Source organism: Dufourea novaeangliae, unplaced genomic scaffold, assembly GCF_001272555.1.
Source record: "Dufourea novaeangliae isolate 0120121106 unplaced genomic scaffold, ASM127255v1 scaffold162, whole genome shotgun sequence".
NCBI classification, from domain to species: Eukaryota; Metazoa; Arthropoda; class Insecta; order Hymenoptera; family Halictidae; genus Dufourea; species Dufourea novaeangliae.
Genome location: NW_015374046.1, coordinates 906,333 through 924,244, shown reverse-complemented (window position 1 = coordinate 924,244; position 17,912 = coordinate 906,333). Strand labels below are relative to the sequence as shown.

At 36.4% G+C, this 17,912-nt stretch overlaps 1 protein-coding gene across 1 annotated transcript; it reads left to right on the top strand.

Annotated features, from left to right (window-relative positions):
* Positions 1-887: 887 nt before the first annotated feature.
* On the top strand, positions 888-16,332 carry LOC107189747. The gene is made up of 6 exons (XM_015578359.1): positions 888-2,790; positions 6,898-7,028; positions 8,574-8,739; positions 10,037-10,300; positions 13,379-13,600; positions 15,878-16,332. The coding sequence occupies exons 1-6, from the start codon at positions 1,093-1,095 to the stop codon at positions 16,328-16,330; spliced, it is 2,934 nt and encodes a 977-aa protein (XP_015433845.1). The 5' UTR covers positions 888-1,092; the 3' UTR covers positions 16,331-16,332.
* Positions 16,333-17,912: the final 1,580 nt, after the last annotated feature.

Here is a 17,912-nt window from a genome sequence, read left to right as displayed (position 1 = left end):
AAAAAATTCATATGTGGTCCTCTTATTTCTAATCTTGTATGACCTTAGCAGTCATTGTGTTACATATGAGTGAATTCGTCTAGACTCACGCTTTCAAATGACATTAAGAAACATAATATTTTATTTAAAAAAACTACGTCACCTTCGTTTCTTGAAAAATAATGTAAATATAAAAAGTTGACATAGGTTATTGTGTTGCCAATAAGATATACTGTAAGTTCGTCCTCTTCCACTTTTTTGAAATACGTACTGTTTACGAGAAAAACGCTGGTCCTATTTACCGTGAATACCCTATATATGTACATACAGGGTGAACCACGAATCGTGATCAGTAGATATCATATTAGATGTGTTCCAATGTACAGAACGAAATGTTTACAAACAGTAGGCAAGAGCTCACAATGGCGTAGCATACGATACTCTTTGTAACATTACAGTTCGAATATTTCTTTAATCTTTCCTCGACCCAGATGAAAAAAAAATTAACACATGTTATGTTATGATACTTACGAAATTCGTCTTGAAATCCTCTAACAGATAATCGTAAAAAAATTATAGGTGTATTTGCAAAAAATTGAAGGTGACCTTGAAAAATCATGAAAATAAAAGGGTTTACAAAACATTTGCTATAATCACGTTAAAACTCTCTTGAAGTCATGCTATGCCTGATAAAAACATTTTCGATTGGACTGCTAATAACAGAGTAATCTCTACTAATCACGATTCGTGGTTAACTCTGTATACGACATAATCGCTTAAGGAGTTAAGGCACCAGCTGGCCATCCATGTTTCCGCAAAATATCGGCCAAGTCCCGCTTCTCCAATCCTTCATTCTTAAATTACAACCATTAACTCCTCTTAATTACAACCATACCTTTTCCCAATACTTAATGGAAATATCTCCGCAGGATAATCGAGTGGACGGAGCGTGCATGCTGAGGCGACCGACGTTTAGTGACCCGTCCAAGATCGGCTGGGAAGTCCTTATGGTAGCTGAGGGGCGTGGACGATCCTTCCCGAGCGAGATCGGAGGGCTGAAGGGTTGGCCCCGTCGTTGGATCCACTCGGCCAGTACCTATATTTAGAAGAACCATGACCGACAAAAACAAGAATGTCTTATGCAAAACAGAGAATGAATCAAACGGGCAACCAGTATCGTTAAAGCCTCCGTGCAGTTGGAACAACAACAACGACATTCGCGGCAATGGTTCCGCGAATGCGATCAAAAGGGACGGATTAACCAGTACAAGGGTTCAGAATCACAGTCAAAGATCGGACTATCAGAAGGATCAAACGAATTCGAATAATCGTCAACCGAGAAGGGCGCCGATAGTTGGCTGGCAAAATGGAAGTCCAACGGTGTTTCCGAGCACACCGTGTCATACACCGGAACCGGACGGATTCGACGAGATCCTCTTGTCCCGGTCGCAAAGCATCGCCTCGTCCACGAGGAGTTCGGGTATCTGTCAGGACTCCGGCAACACCGAGGATCTCAGCAGTCTGGCCGACGAGAGGCTCCTTCAGTCCACGCCAGCTCGCACCATCGACAGAAGCGTGGAATCTCTGTCACCCGACAAGGATACTTTTCTGACCACTTCGCCCGACATCGGCAGGAGCAAGGATTTCAGTCTGGGCGATGATTTGGAGGATAAGATCGATTTGCTCAGCCCTGGGACCGATTGCACCGAGGACAGGGTACCTCCCACGCCTATCGATCGTAGCTACCTAACCTCGCCGAATCTTACGATAGGCCCGAGCCCTACCAATAAAAGCGACTTGGACTCCCTCGATACACATCCGCTCGAGAGGACCGACGACGAGAAACTTGGGAAGTATTCCGTCACGAGGGCGATAATCACTTCGAATCCTGGTTACACAGACGACGACACACGCGATTCCATCGATTCGGACAGCGTTCTGGATTTGGAGGATGAATTGTCGATGGGCAAAGATCGAGAAGGCAAACCAAAAGTCCCGGACGGCGGTTGGGGTTGGGTGGTCGTGTTGGCCTCGTTGATTATATCGATGATAGCGGACGGGGTGTCGTTCAGTTTCGGACTGTTGTACATCGAGTTCCTTCACGAATTCGGCGCGTCGAAATCGAAGACCGCTTGGATCGGCTCCCTGTTCATGGCGGTGCCTCTACTATCTGGCCCGGTAATGTCTGCGCTGGTCGATCGTTACGGATGCAGGAGCATGACCATCATCGGCGGTCTGATATCTGGTATCGGTTTCGTGCTGAGCTGCTTCAGCAACACCATCGAGGTAATGTACTTGACGTTCGGAGTCGTAGCGGGTCTCGGTCTGGGTTTGTGCTACGTCACTGCGGTCGTGAGCATCGCTTACTGGTTCGACAAGAAGCGAACGTTAGCTGTAGGTCTGGGTGCATGCGGCACCGGTATCGGCACGTTCGTATACGCGCCGATGACCACGTTCTTCATCGAGGAGTACGGATGGCGCGGCACCTGTTTGCTGCTGGCCGGCACGTTTTTCAACATGATCGTCTGCGGCACGGTGATGCGCGATCCGAAATGGTGGATACTGGAACAACAGAAGCAGAACGGGCAGACACCAAAAAAGTCCATCACCGAATGCGACAGGTCCACGGATAGTCCTGTGGACGATTTTCCCGGGGTCGAGGAGCTTAGGAAAATGTTGAAGAACGGTCACGCGCCAGAGTATTTGTTGCAGATATTAAGCACCACCACGGAGGATCCACACGCGGCGAATGGGGATATTAAGTTCCGAAGTGTCGTTAATCTGCCCACGTTTGTGAAGCATAATGAAAAGGTGAGTGGGCAAGTGAAAGTTTTTTGTACAGGCTGTATTGATCTGTATATATGGATACGGGGTGGGGGCTTCTAAGCATAACATGGGTTGCTGCATTTTGAAGGTACGCCATCTTTGAGAATAAACCACCTTCGCCGCCTACATAGATTAACGGTAACTAATGCTTTCCATTCACATGTATGCTTCCTCGTATAATTTGTAGAGTAATACAAAGTATATGTATGTACTTGTTTCTTGCATATAAAGAACATAAGGTGTGAACGATAAATCAGTCAGAAATTTAGATGAGACAAGTACTGATAGTATATAGTATACTATAATATATGCAAATAGGTATAATTGTGAATGGAAAGCGTTAGTTACCGTTAATCTATGTAGGCGGCGAAGTTGCTTTATTCTCAAAGATGGCTTACCTTCAAAATGCAACAATCCCATATATCTCATTCCGTATCCATATACAGGGTGGGGCAGTAACTATGTCCACCTTGAATATTGCCATTATTTGTAATAATATGAAAAAATGTTATATACAAAACTTACATGGTATAGAGGGAGGCATATTGTGGCACAAACATTTTCTGCGTGGGTGAAGGCATAGAGGAGAGTTCAAGGTCATCTCTATTTTTTTTAATGGAATGCTATGTTTTTTTTACCGCGATGTGATAGCCGGTTTTGAGAGGACTTCAGCGAGCTATCATTGAAGGTCATGCAAGGTCAAATGTGGTAGTAAAATAAACTTTCTTAGACTATAGGAGGTGCTCGAAGTGGCGACCGTTTGCGTCAATGCAAAGTTGCGATCTTCCTATCGCTGCATCATAATTGCAACATGTGCTGGAATAAGTTCAGAAACGATAAAACATGCACGTGATGCAGCGATATGAAGATTGAAACTTTGCATTGACGCAAACGGTCGCCACTTCGAGCACCTCCTATAGTCTAAGAAAGTTTATTTTACTACCACATTTGACCTTGCATGACCTTCAATGATATCTCGCTGAAGTCTTCTCAACACCGGCTATCACATTGCGATAAAAAAAACATAGCATTCCATTAAAAAAAATAGGGATGACCTGGAAATCTCCTCTATGCCTTCACCCACGCAGGAAATGTTTGTCACAATATGACCTCCCTCTATACCGTGTAAGTTTTGTATATAACATTTTTTCATATTATTACAAATAACAGCAATATTCAAAGTGGACATAATTATTGGCCCACCCTGTATACAGATCAGTGACAGGCTGTCAAGAAATTACATGTCGCGCTGCTACCATAGCTGGATTCTACACTTTCGATTTGTTGGAAATTGAGGTAAGAACGTTGCTGCAAAATTGACCTTGACTTTGAATTTGAAGGTCAAGTTGCTTTTATCGTTGTATTACATTCTACTCGTCGTGAGGATTAAAAGTCTGAAAGGAACCATAAGTGGGAACTTAACCGTTCTTTTAAAAAATGATGTCAAAGTTTCATTAATTTTCAAATTGATTTTATTTGTTTTCTACTCGTCGTGAGGATTAAAAGTCTGAAAGGAACCATAAGTGGGAACTTAACCGTTCTTTTGAAAAATGATGTCAAAGTTTCATTAATTTTCAAATTGATTTTATTTGTAATATATTGCGTCACGCAGTCAGATACAACTCAGATATCATGACTCAAATGACCACGCTGCCGAAAGTTATTCGGGGTTTTATTCAAAGCCTTTGAATAAATAATAAAATTAAAGATGAAAGATCCCTACTGTTTCGCTAATAGCATGATGTCCGAGTTGTATCTGTACTACGAGATTCAATGTATTACGAGCTTGGAGATGCGAATGATCCTAACAAAATAATACAAGAATACATATCACGATATAACGCTTACGTTATACATATACACAGACGACAGCAAAATTACTGATTCCTACGTCGACTCTGCATGTATCTGTCCAGTTCTTAATGTAGAAATCAAAAGAATAATTGATAAAACTGCTTCCGTTTATACAGCCGAATGCATAGCTCCCTATGATGTTATTAACATCATACAACAAAACCAAAAATAAAACTTTTTTATATTTTCCGATTCTTTGAGCGGTTTACGAAGCCTGAACTTAACGAAAATAAATATAAAGATTACTAATTACATACTAGATACAACAAAATTATATAGAGAAATTCTGGGAAATAATCCCAAGTCTCTTATAAAGTTTATTAGGATCCTTCTCACATAGGGATAGTTGGTAATGAAGTTGCAGACAATCGTGCCAAGACTGCAAGCAAGAGGTCAGAGCCAGAATCACGCTATACAGGGTGAACCACAAATCGTGATCAGTAGAGATTACTCTGTTATTAGCAGTCCCATCGAAAATGTTTTTATCATGTATAGCATGGTTTTAAGAAAGCTTTAATGTGAGTATAGCAAATTTTTTGTTAACTCTTTTTTTGCATGATTTCTCAAGGTCACCTTCAATTTTTTGCAAATATACCTATAAATTTTCTACGCCTATCTGTTGGAGGATTTCAAAACGAATTCGGTAAGTATCATAACGTAACATGTGTTAAGCGTAAAAAAATTATTGGTGTATTTGCAAAAAATTGAAGGTGACCTTGAAAAATCATGAAAATAAAAGAGTTGACAAAAAACTGCTCTCTTGAAACGATGCTATACCTGATAAAAACATTTTTGATGGAGCTACTAATAACAGAGCTGCTAAACAAGACTAACAGGTTCTATTAATTAAACGCGTATATTTTCCGTGATTTATGTCTTAAAAAAGGAAATAAAGTGTTTTCGGTTACGTACGCCCCTTTTCACTGTGGCAGTCAATATGTTACGTGTTACGGGTAAACATCACTGTGAAATTTAGAAACAAATTGATTTTTTTCAAATGCATTTGAATAAGTTTTATCTCCTCGCAAACACGATCTGAAAATTTGAAATCGATATTTGAAGAATTTACAAAGATACAGAGCATTTTGCTTATATAAATAACTTCAAGTCAAACTTTAAACGCGTTTTTCTGAAAACGAGATTTTTGGGTTAATTTTGGGTTCCAAATATGGGTGACCCAAATTTCAAAGATGCTGTATTATTTAAATACCGTTACAAAGCTTGATTTAATACATGATTTAGAACATGATTTATGACTTTGAAACGAAATAGATCGTGTCTGGCTATGCAGGACCTTTTTCACTGTGGTAGTCAACCTATTAACGGATCATACTACTTTGACGGGCAAAAAATGAAGTTATTTTTAGAGTATTCTCTTCAGTAAATACAATGTATAATTAAACGCACCTTTTTATTATTTACAGAACTACTAAGAAATAATATCAAAAATGTTTTTATTATATTTTTTTTTAAGTTTTTTCTTAGCATGTAAATGACATCTCAAAAGGTATTTCCATAGTACAGGTGATTTCTTAGCTCAGACTTATCTGAAAGAAAAAATCCAAGATGATTCTTAATTAATATGAGTGTTGCTATCGCAGAAAACACAATAAATAATTAATCTTAAAAAATAACAAACTTGGCGTCAATCCATTATAAATATTAAAGAAAAGCTTTTTTTCGGTGATTTTGTTTTGTAAACAGTATGATAAATTAAATATATAAACGTAACTGTGCTTCCCGCGATAGCGACACTCATACTAATTAAGAATCATCTTGGATTTTTTCTTTCATATAAGTCTGAACTAAGAAATCACCTGTACCATGAAGATACCTGTTAAGATGTCATTTACATGCTCAAGGAAACAGAAAACAAAATGTAATAAAATTAGTTTTGCAACTTATTAATATTATTCATAAGAAGTTCCATAAATCCTACTAACTAAAAAAATCTCTAAAGATAGCCTAATTTTTCGGCTGTCCAAGTAGAATGACCCTTTGAAAAATACTAATTGAATATGACATCATACGACATTTATACAATCTTGACAATTTTTTTCTTCACGCTGCCAAATTTCATAACAACACTAACGAAGAAAATTTTCCTACGTTTTTCTCACATATTTTACCGTTGGAATAGTACTTTGAACGAAACGAATTAACGCAACAAAATATATAGGGTGTCTAATATTGCATAAAAATGCTACACAATCGTATAACTATTTTTGGAAATAACAGGTACCCGTGGAAGTGTTGGAATTACTTTCCAGTAATCCGAGGCTGTACAAGGTCATTTTGGAGAACTATCCGAATCTTCTGTCGTGTAGAAGTTGTTCGGACAAAATGTGCGTCGTCACAATGTCGATGAGGTTGTACATTTATACTAATACTGCACCTGGCAAAAAGTATTCGATCGGTGTTTCTAATAAAAATGATGTACATACATTGACAAGGGGTCATTCCACGCGAAATCGGACACCTTTTGGAGCACTATTTCGAATTTTGTTCCAATTTGGATATGTTGTACTCTTTATCGATATATAAACGTATCTCGAAGGATTTTTGAAAATTTTAAAAATTGTAGATTTTACAGCTGTTTGAAATTTAGGGTCAACCTTTTTTCAATAAATCATAACTATTGAACTAACAAACTGATTAAAATGAGTTTTGCGGGTGCTTACAGTGGAGACATAAGAGTACCAAATAAAAATTATTTCAGATAAAAAAAGATATCTTTTAACCATTTACTTAAAACTTTTGCAATTGCAATTGTTTTTTGTTGCAACTTTTTATATATCTTTGTGGCGGCACTACCTCCCTACATTCGCCTTTAGAGGTCTACCGAGTTGAGACCTTTCATGCAACTAAGGTCAATGTCTCTATTTCTAATCATGTAAGAGTTTTGCTATCGAACTGCTAACCAACAATGAACAAAAAAACTTATTAGATATAACATTTAAATCTCCCTTTATAATTAAATTTAAATAAAAGTATTTTTAACAACATTTTAACTTAATAATAGTTAATTTAATATGAAGTATAAAATGTCCCTATTTCTGTTCAGCAAAAATGAGAATGCTCGCATTTCTGCTCATGAGCGTGTCCCTTTCTCTACTCAGCAAAAATGGAAGTACCAAAACCAAACTTTGGCGAACAATATTAAAGATTCCATAAGTTTCTTTTAGTAAAAACGGAGTGTCCACGTGTAACACACGATCGCTCAAACCACGTTTCTTTACGACGGACAAACTTATTAAATTTATTTCTATTAAAATGCTGCCGTCTATTGAAATGTGGGCTGTAGCATTTTGTACGGAAATACTGAACTAATTTAAATAATTTTTTGTATAACCAACGTATTATTTAACTTTTTACATTAAATAAAAAATATACGTACTGATCAGAAATAGGGACGTGATTAGAAATAGGGACATTTACCTTACCTGAATCCTTCCTTGTTTGTATGTATACGTCCTTAACCAACCATGGAATATCCCCACGTCTAAGGCTGGGTCTGCTATGTAGACTTACTGACGAGTCCACTAGCAGAACCAGGACGAAATTCTGTCTCTTCTTTCCTTTTCACGCCTCCAGCCATCACAGCCGCCAAATCTTTTATTGGTTTATATTAAATTATTGTGAAAAATTAATCAGATTATTTCACTATTAATATTACTAGTATAAATAACACTAGTATTGGTAGTAAATTATTTACTACCAATATAACATTATTATAAACAAAAGTAATTAGTAGTGGACAGACACTTTTTAAAACTCTAACTTTTCTAAAAAAAAAGCCTCGAACCAGAAAACTTCATATTTGACTTTCGATTTATGATTAGATTAGTAATGACAAATTGAACAATTACAAAGAGTCGAGGTTCAAATTTTAATTTTCCTTTTTCCATTAAAAGGATCAAGCAAGCGAACGATGAACCAAAATGTGACAATACGCATGCAACAAATCACGTTCATTTGGGACCTGCATCTGGTTCTGCGAAAAATCACATTACTAAAAAGATATCAAAAAAAGAATCTGAAGAGGCTAATCCTTTATTAGCGAAAGAACTCGAACATACGGTAAGTAAACACATTATACAGTTAGAAATGTTAGATATCGTAGGGAATTTTTAGAGAAGCCGTTGTTCAGCAAGTGTTCCAAATGTAGACATAATAATTATAATAATACAAATCATTTATTGTAAAACATTGAGTCGGATCAGTTAACAATGAGAGTTATATTGAAATGTGGGAACTCCTACGATTCAGGCACATGGTCATGTAAAATAGAAAAACGCTTGACCCTGTTTCCCTCAGAAACTTAATACCGGTATTATGGCAGGAAAGCTGTAGTAAAACCGATATATTACCAAAAACCGAAATAAATAGCGGTATTTTTTCGGTTTTTCTATAATATACATGGTAAGTTCAGATATTACCGAAACCGATATATTACCAAAAACCGCAATAAATATCGATATTTTATAACGAACAAATAATAACGTATTAAAAAACTAAACATTAACATTAATGAACTAAAAATAAACTAACAAACTAATAGTGTACTAATAAAGTTCAAAAATCTTTCTCTGCTGTTAATATGTATTCGTTCAATGCTCAGACATCAAACTGTTTAAGTGTTACATTACACAGTTCAACACCTACAAATTTGTGCACTTTTCAATAAGCGCATCTGATAGAACTTTATGAGCTGAATACGAATCTGCAAACCGTTTCTATCCAGCACGTCCAGTTTTTCAAAAAATTAATTTTTTTTTAAATTACCAATTTTCAACTTTGGAACTGTGTTGTGCTTTTACAGTACTAGTTGTGCAATTTCTTTTGCCTGAAGTAATTCTCTGGACTCTTCCGAACAATATGATATAAATTATTATATTATAGGCATCTAGATATAATAATAATTTATATCATTTTGTTCGGAAGAATTCAGAGAATTATTCCGTGCAAAAGAAATTGCATAAGTAGTACTGTAAAAGCACAACACAGTGCCAAAGTTGAAAATTTGCAATTTAAAAAAAAATTAATTTTTTCCAAAACTGGACGTGCTGGACAGAAACGGTTTGCAGATTCGTATTCAGCTCATGAAAATCTATCAGAAACGTTTATTAGAGGTTACAAAAACGACAAAAAATTCAAATTTTTTGAACAGTGTTATTAGTGTTAAGTGTTTGTATGTTAAATATTATTATGTTACGGAAAAACAGATTAATTATTGAAATTGCGTTTCTGTTTCGATTTTCATGTGTCTAAAAACAATCAAGTATCCTGTGACTTCTGGACGGCGGTGTACGTAATTTAGTTCTTTTTGTTATTAGATACACTTGCACTTGTCACATTTACTTCGTAACTGTTTCAGACAACTGAAACGAGGAAGGGGAAATCGGTATCTAAACAACGCATAGGAGATCTGAATTGTGGCGTTGTTAGAACGGACTCGTTGCCATGGTTGAGGAGGCAGTTCAACACAAATACACATTACTTCAAGGATATCAGGGTTCACAGGAATTCTGTTATGTACCGCGGCGCAGCCTTAAACTTGCACAAATACAGATTAAGGGCCAGTAGCTGTCCAGATATTTATAGAAACAGTATGACTACGTTGGCAAAAGAGAACGAGGAGGTGCGATATACGATTGTTTATTGGATAATTTCATGAATTTCAATAACGATTAGACTGCGGACATTTATGAATTCATAGCGTACGTGCATAAATGTGTAAAATAAAATCAAATAAAGATGGAAATAATATTTCACGAAGTTTTCAGGTTCTTATGAGTTTAATGAAGTCTCCAATAAAAGAACTGAGTCTGCGTTTAACATATGTGTTTGAAACTTTATTCCCAAAAATGTCAATTTGCATGAATATCCGCAGCCTAATGAAGAGTTTCGAAGGAGAAATAAGTAAATCCATTATCTAGGTAAAACTTTTCGTATGATGGGAAAAAAATAGGAAACCTGTTAGTCGTTATACATTGATCGAACAAAGGATTTGTGATTATAAAAGGACGAAATATTTCATGCTATAGTATTCTAGACAAGTCTGTTTGTACGGAATAACGAATGAATGAGTTATATGTATGTAATAATAGCCACTTTACTGCATTCTGAACTTCGTCTTTTACATACACTGGGTGTTAATAAAAATAAGGAACATTTTTATTGGTGCGATTCTAAACGTGAAAATAATTTTCGATATCATTTCATTTTTTAGATATCTTGTACATATACACAATTTTTTAATGTGTTAAAAATGTTCGGCTGACGAACAGAACAATCCGCTTTATTAAAAGTCAATTGACCGCCATCGACCGGAAGATATTCAAGGGGATAGTTCGTTATTTCCAAAAGGTTGAATTTGGTCTGTAAAAGGGTGAATTTGATCTGCAAAAGTTGTTTCCTACGGGTGCTTCGGCTGAACACTTTAGGAAGTAAAGAATAGAACCTTTGCTCATTATTTTGACGTTTGAAATCCATTCTGTGAAAGTATCCTACATATTTAACAACACCCCGTATTTTTTCGATCTCTGCTTCTAACCAGGAGATTATGCAACTGGCGCACGCTAATTTTCATGGAACTTAAATAAAAAGCAGTTCCTGGACAAAATTTTACTTGCAGTGTTTTTTCAGCAGTTATACATATCTACGGGGTGAAAGGTGTCATAACGATTGAAGTTAAAAATTCAATTTGTTTTATTAGTATATATTGGAAATATTATAGTTATTTAATTGTTTATATTGGAGTTGAAGTAATGCAACCGGCGTACTTTCATCTCGAACCCAAGAATAATAACTTAATTATGTATCCAAAATGTGGGATAAGCACATCTAATATCGCCTACCTAAATTCAAATCGTTCTCAATTACAAACTATTTGATATTTTTTTATCTACTTAGTCTTAGATAAAAAAGAAATTATTTGTGCCTCATGTACGTAAGGTTGGAACTGTTAACATCTAAAGATTTTCAATCACTATTGGAAAAAAAAACTGTGAAAGGTGCGCTAATATCGCCTACTTGAAAATATTGTTTAATTCATGTATCTATGAGGTTCTAAAGTTATACATATTTATACGTGTGCTTATTATTTTTAACCATATGGTTATTTTCGAGGACTTTTGACAAATTTTTTTTAATGGGATTATGTTTAATAAATGTCTTTATTACCAAAAATAAAGAAACAGAGTTTTAAAATATTTATTATTATTATACACTATTTTTTGAAACGATCACTTTTAAGTGATTCTCACAGTTGAGCTCTGACACAGTTCAGCTCTGTACCTTTGCAAATTTCTTGTCCCATCTACACTAAAAAGTAGGCTGTTACTGAAAATGAGTGGACGATGGCCATTACACAAAAAAAACTTTCTTTTAAGAAAAACATTGGAACCGATTAAATTACTGAAGTATGTCATTAATTAGATTAGAGCTGCATAACTTTTGCACCCGGAGTCGGCACCCCACTACGCGACTCAAGCTGCCTCGTCCGCTATGTACAGAGCGTCGCATGCTAGGGGGGGGGGGCATGCTGTAGGTAGGGATGTTCGATTTTCTTCAATGAATCGATTCTCAAAACAATTCTGAATCGAATCATGGAAAATCGATTTCTTTAAAAATTTAATACAAAGAATCGAATCGGAGTCGAACATCCCTAGCTGTAGGCCTTAGTGAACAGTAGGCCTAACAAGGGAAGGCACGGAAGTGCCCCCCTCCAATTTTGATGAAACTTCATATGTCTCTTAAGCAGTCAAAAATAAGGGATACGTATTTTTTTTTATCGGCTGAGACTCAACTTTAAAGGGTAAAACCACCCTTTGAAGTTTCGATCCCAAATTTTTTTGTTATAAACAAATTATATTTTGGACAATTTGTTAGCACCACATTATTCTACACAAAAAACCGCAAACCTCGTTCATTAGAAGTTTTCATGTATCTCCTCCGGTTTTCGGGATAGTACTTTCGGATCGAAACTTCGAGGGGTGGTTTCACCCCTTAAAGTCCCGTCTCAACCGATAAAAAAAAATACGTATCCCTTATTTTTGACTGTTTAACAGACATACGAAGTTTCATCAAAATCGCCCCCGGAATGGAACATTGACTCCCGGAGCAGAAATTGTGCAGCTCTGAATTAGATGCTCCCAATAAATAGTTATGCATTCATAGAATTTTCAAACCTGCCTTCTTTGAACGTGACGTAAAACTTTCACGGATCAATCAATTATTACACTCATTTTACTACACGTTGCCCATATGACGTTGCAACCATAATATGTTTTATTACACATTCTTTGCCCACTAGTTTAGTTCATTATCAACAGATTTTAGGATTTTCTCCACGAGATATAACCAGTGGCGATATTAGATGCAGTTACCCTATCCATTTTGCGGTACTGATCGCAAGTCCCACGTTATACTCGTAAGAAGTTTAAACCAAGTCAAACACTAGAATTACCAGCATTGAATGTATACAAAATTACACAAATGGTTAAACATAATAATATACATAATCTACAGGGCAATTTAGTATGATGTAACATAAAATCTATAGGTAATTAAAAATCACTGTAAAATCCACCAAAAACACTATTATAATTCCAGTAATCGTAAAGTAAGAAATTTGCAATCTGTCATTTTGATGGGTTTGGTAGTTCTAGTGTTAAAGAATTTATTTATTATTCGATGTAACTCTTTCTATTCCTAGAAATGGTATGGCGAATTGTTGGAATTACTGAAGGGCATGATGGACTTCTCGATGTTCCTGGAACTACATTTTTTATTACTGTCACTGTCAACGATCTTGTTGTTCACTTGGTTTATCGTGCCTTACTTCTACCTTGCCGAGCATCTAACTAGGAACAGTTACTCCGAATCCGACGCTGCGAATCTCCTTAGTATTATTGGCATCACCAACACGATCGGAATGGTAATTCAATCTTTTTTTTTTTTATAGTACTGAACCGTTTCACTATGACGGAACTGGATCAAGCCCGAAGTAAATTATTGTACAAAATTATGAATCAGTTAGTAAACTAACGTTCCTAACTTCACAAAAGAACTCAAGTCACTTGGATCAATTTGAAAAAAGTTGTTCCATTTTAAAGGATGTACGAAACTTTTGTCCCCTACTGAACGCCTAGGTATATGCAAAATGCATTGTAGGGAAAACGTGTCTAAAACGGTCCCTGTAAGGCGTAATTTATATAAAAAATACAAATGCTCATTATTTAAATAAAAGTAAAGTAGTTTTTGTAAGTTAGTTTATCTATCTTATCATTGGCTTAAATAAAATTTAGCTACCTGATCAATTATATTTCTTATTCACATTTCTTTGAAGACATACTTAAGGATCATTTTGTAATGTATGCGTATAAAATGATCCCCGGGGGTCATTTATATCTGCTGATAGTAAATACGACGAACATTAAAAAGCATTTCATTTCTTACATTTTATTTAAATAAAAACAGCTTTGACGCGTTGTGTTTCTTTCATACTGACGGGGCATTGTTGTAACTAAAACAAAAAGCAATAACATCCCATATGGGTAAAATGATTCCTGGGATCATTTTATTCTACTATCCACATGGCACTTCGAGCAACGTTTAGTGACGTACGAGGAGAAGTATTGTAGAATGACATTACGATATAGCACCACTAACAGCCAAAGGGCAGCCAGGAATCATTTTACCCCGAGGGATCGTTTTAGACACCTTTCCCCTAATAGAAACAGCAGTTTTTCGCGAATATCTCGAAAATTAAAACCAAGCGGCGGTTACATATACATAGTATAGGGAAAAGTTGTTCAGAATGTTGACCTTGACAACATATTTCAAGGCCATCCAAATCGGTGAGGAGTCCCCTGTTGTGCATAATTACCAAAAGTCCTCTGAAATGATCGTATTTTGGCATATAAAGAAATCAATTGTTAAAAAAACAACTAATCAGATGAACAAGATGAATCACAGTCTTCGCATACTTTGCAGTGAATAGCGAAGTGATTGCTGAAGATAAATTTTTTTTACATTTGTTGCATTTAATCGTTACTTTCTGTCATCTTTTCTACGACAGAACATTCATGGGTCCTAATTCAAGAGAGCAAAACGACAATTGCGCACGAGGTAACGTTTCGATTGGGACAACAATGTGAAATTTTACACAAATTAAGAAGCTAGCAATGGTGCCGACGCGTTCTGTTTAATAAAATCACATCTTTTCTCATTTCGAAAATGCAACGACCCTATGCGACTAATTACATGTTAAGGGTTTAGGCCACCTTGGATAAGTGGCACTCAATTTCAACAATTTTTTCGGGAAGATAATGAAATAAATGGAAAATTCGTATTTTTCGAAGGAGTCGTATTTTTTGGTTATTTTTTCGTCTAAAATGGAGGTGCTGGAACCGAGATACGCAAACATCTTTTCGAACGAAGGCATTCGATTTCACGACTGCACCGTTTGATCTAGCGCAAAAACCAAAGATTTTTATTTTCTACATGCCAAAAACTAAAGACAGAAAAACCTATGAATTTTGCAAGATCTTAAACAAATTTTTAACAATTGACATTTTTATATGAAAGTTTTTCCGAATAGAATGTTCTTTCTTCATATGTTTCCCATTTCGACACAAATGAGTGTTCCCGAAAATCCGTAGGTATTTCTTTAGTTTTTGGCATGTAGAAAATAAAAATCTTCGGTTTTTTGTTCTAGATCAAACGGTATAGCCGTGAGGTTCAACGGCTTGGAGAACGTTGCTCGAAAAGATGTCGGAAAAGTACGACTTTTTCCGCCGAAAGTTGTACCTACAATAAAAGGTTTTGTATTGAGTTTTCCATTTACAGATTCCTCTCGATTATTGTCCCGAACTCGGGTCCGCGCCTGGACAATAATCTTAGAGGGAGAAATGCTTCAGACCCTCGTAAATTCGTTTTTTGTCCGATGCCCGAGCCTCGGTAACAAAAGTGGAGGGACAACAAAGTATGACATGTTCCACGTCCTCCAATGGTGGGGATAACACCTTGACAATAATCGTGTAAAACAAGCCAGACACTAATCGAGAGGAGTCTGTATTTCACTATCTCCCCCAAAAAAATTGCCGAAAATGTGCATGACTTTGACTCATCCAAGGTGACCTAACATCTTAACGACTGCCTGTTATAACTTTTTCATTCGATACTGTTTCAATTCATTCGATACTGTTCACAGATTGGTCTTGGCTGGGCTGGAGATCAACCCTGGATGAATGTCAGCAAAACGTACACTTGGTGCCTGATTGCTTGTGGCATAGCCACGGCTTTAATGTCAATATTAACACCTTACTACAACTTGTTGATGGCTGCCTCGGCTGCGTTCGGTCTGTTCTTCGCGAGTAGCTTTAGCTTTACTCCAGTCATACTCGTCGAATTGATACCACTGGAGAGATTCACAACTGCCTACGGGCTCAGTCTACTCTGTCAAGGTATAGGGAATCTTCTTGGGCCGCCACTGGCCGGTTGGTTGTTCGACGTAACGAACTCGTGGGACCTGTCATTCCACATGGCCGGCGGCTGGATCGTCCTATCTGGACTTTTAGTCGGGCTTATCCCATACACGAAGAATCGGAAAATTTGGGGCAAGGGTCCGATCGAAATGGAACGTGAAAAAGATTCTTTAGCCTAAGTTTTAACACTTCGCATTTCCTAAATTATTATTAATTCCTAAACAATCGATAGATTCGCCTGTCTATCTTTTATGCAGAAGCGAGTCATTTAAATCAACCCCCTCGAATATCTTCGAAACCGTTGATGATAGGGAAAAATGTTTAAAACAAAAGTTGAGTGGTTTCGGAGGGTAAGTAATTTAACGTACAATCGACTCTAACTATATTGCCATGGGCGGGACTGTAGGGGAGTAAAATGGCAATGTGTTCAGAGCCCCCTCCATGCTAAGCTCTGTCGCCATAGCCTCGTCCTCAGCGCCTGCGCAAAAGCTGGATCGTGCTGGTGTACTGAAATCATCGTAGGTTGCTACATGAAAAACTAGCCTCGAAGATATTCGAAGGGATGTATACAGGGTGTCATGGGTACACTCCCATTCAAAAGTATTAGGTACCATAGAATATGTAGGAGGTATGGAAAAACATTCCGAAGTTATTGAAGCCCTGAAATAATTATTTTCGATTAAGCACCACTGCTTAGAATCGATATACATATGTCTGTGTTACTGGGAGGTAACGAAAGTAGTGTATAATACGTAATTCTGCGGAAGTATCGAATTCATTTCGAGCATAGAAAGTATTCCAATACTTGCTGATGGGAGTGTAACGTCAAGAATTTTCCGAATTTTCTCTGAACGATTAAAAAAATTATTGTGGCTTGACAGTTCGACTAGTGTGGGTGTCAACCATTAATCGACGTTATCGATTTCAACGAAGAAGATGGTCAATTCCTAAATAATAAAAGTTAAAATTTTGTAAATAGTTGATAATGTATTAATGGTTTAAAATATTGGCTCCAATCACAAGTAACTTACATTTCCAGTTTTTTAGTGTGTCAAATGATAATAAAGAATATAGCAGTAAAGATTAATTGTCAATTATCTAGTACGGAAACAAATTTTAAAAAAGTGGAAATCAGAGTTATTTATGACTGGTTTCAATATTTCAAATTATTACTGTATTTTTCACCGTTTACAAGACTGTTGTTGTTCAACTTGAAAATTTGTACCATTACTATGCTTTACTTATTCTTCGTTGAACTTTCACCATATGCGGTGGAAGTTATATCTGTGTCGATTAGTGAGATTAGTGACAATTTGGTTCGGAAGTCAATGTGTCATTTTTACAAAAATTTGCCACTAATATGAAACACCCTGTAGAAATCATATTTAATCTGAACATTCACTATTACCTTAAACTCCAACAAACTTTATAAGATTGCGAGCGACAAAATATAATTGAAACGCCAAAAATTTAAATAAATCATGAAGGAGGTATATAGGTACCGGTTCGATTAATTAAGTGTTAAGACTAAAAAATAGACAGTGGAATTGTTAATTGTTTTCTTATTGTGTAACGTTTCTTCGACTTCCAAAAAGTAATCGCAAGCTATAAAATAGCAAAATTGAAAAAAGGATGAGTGCGAAGAGAACACTTCTAATTTGTCCGATTTCGATCGTTATTTGTTAATTGTTGTTTAATTCTTATAGTTGCACTTTGTATACAATGGTGGTAACTGCCCTGATAACCAGTTGTGTTACAAGT

Excerpts from the sequence above, each read along its gene's own strand:
- LOC107189747 (XM_015578359.1), top strand. The coding sequence starts at position 1,093 with ATGACCGACAAAAACAAGAATGTCTTATGCAAAACAGAGAATGAATCA. Across the intron at positions 7,029-8,573 it reads GTCGTCACAATGTCGATGAG|GATCAAGCAAGCGAACGATG; the intron begins GTTGTACATTTA and ends TTCCATTAAAAG. Across the intron at positions 8,740-10,036 it reads CGAAAGAACTCGAACATACG|ACAACTGAAACGAGGAAGGG; the intron begins GTAAGTAAACAC and ends TAACTGTTTCAG.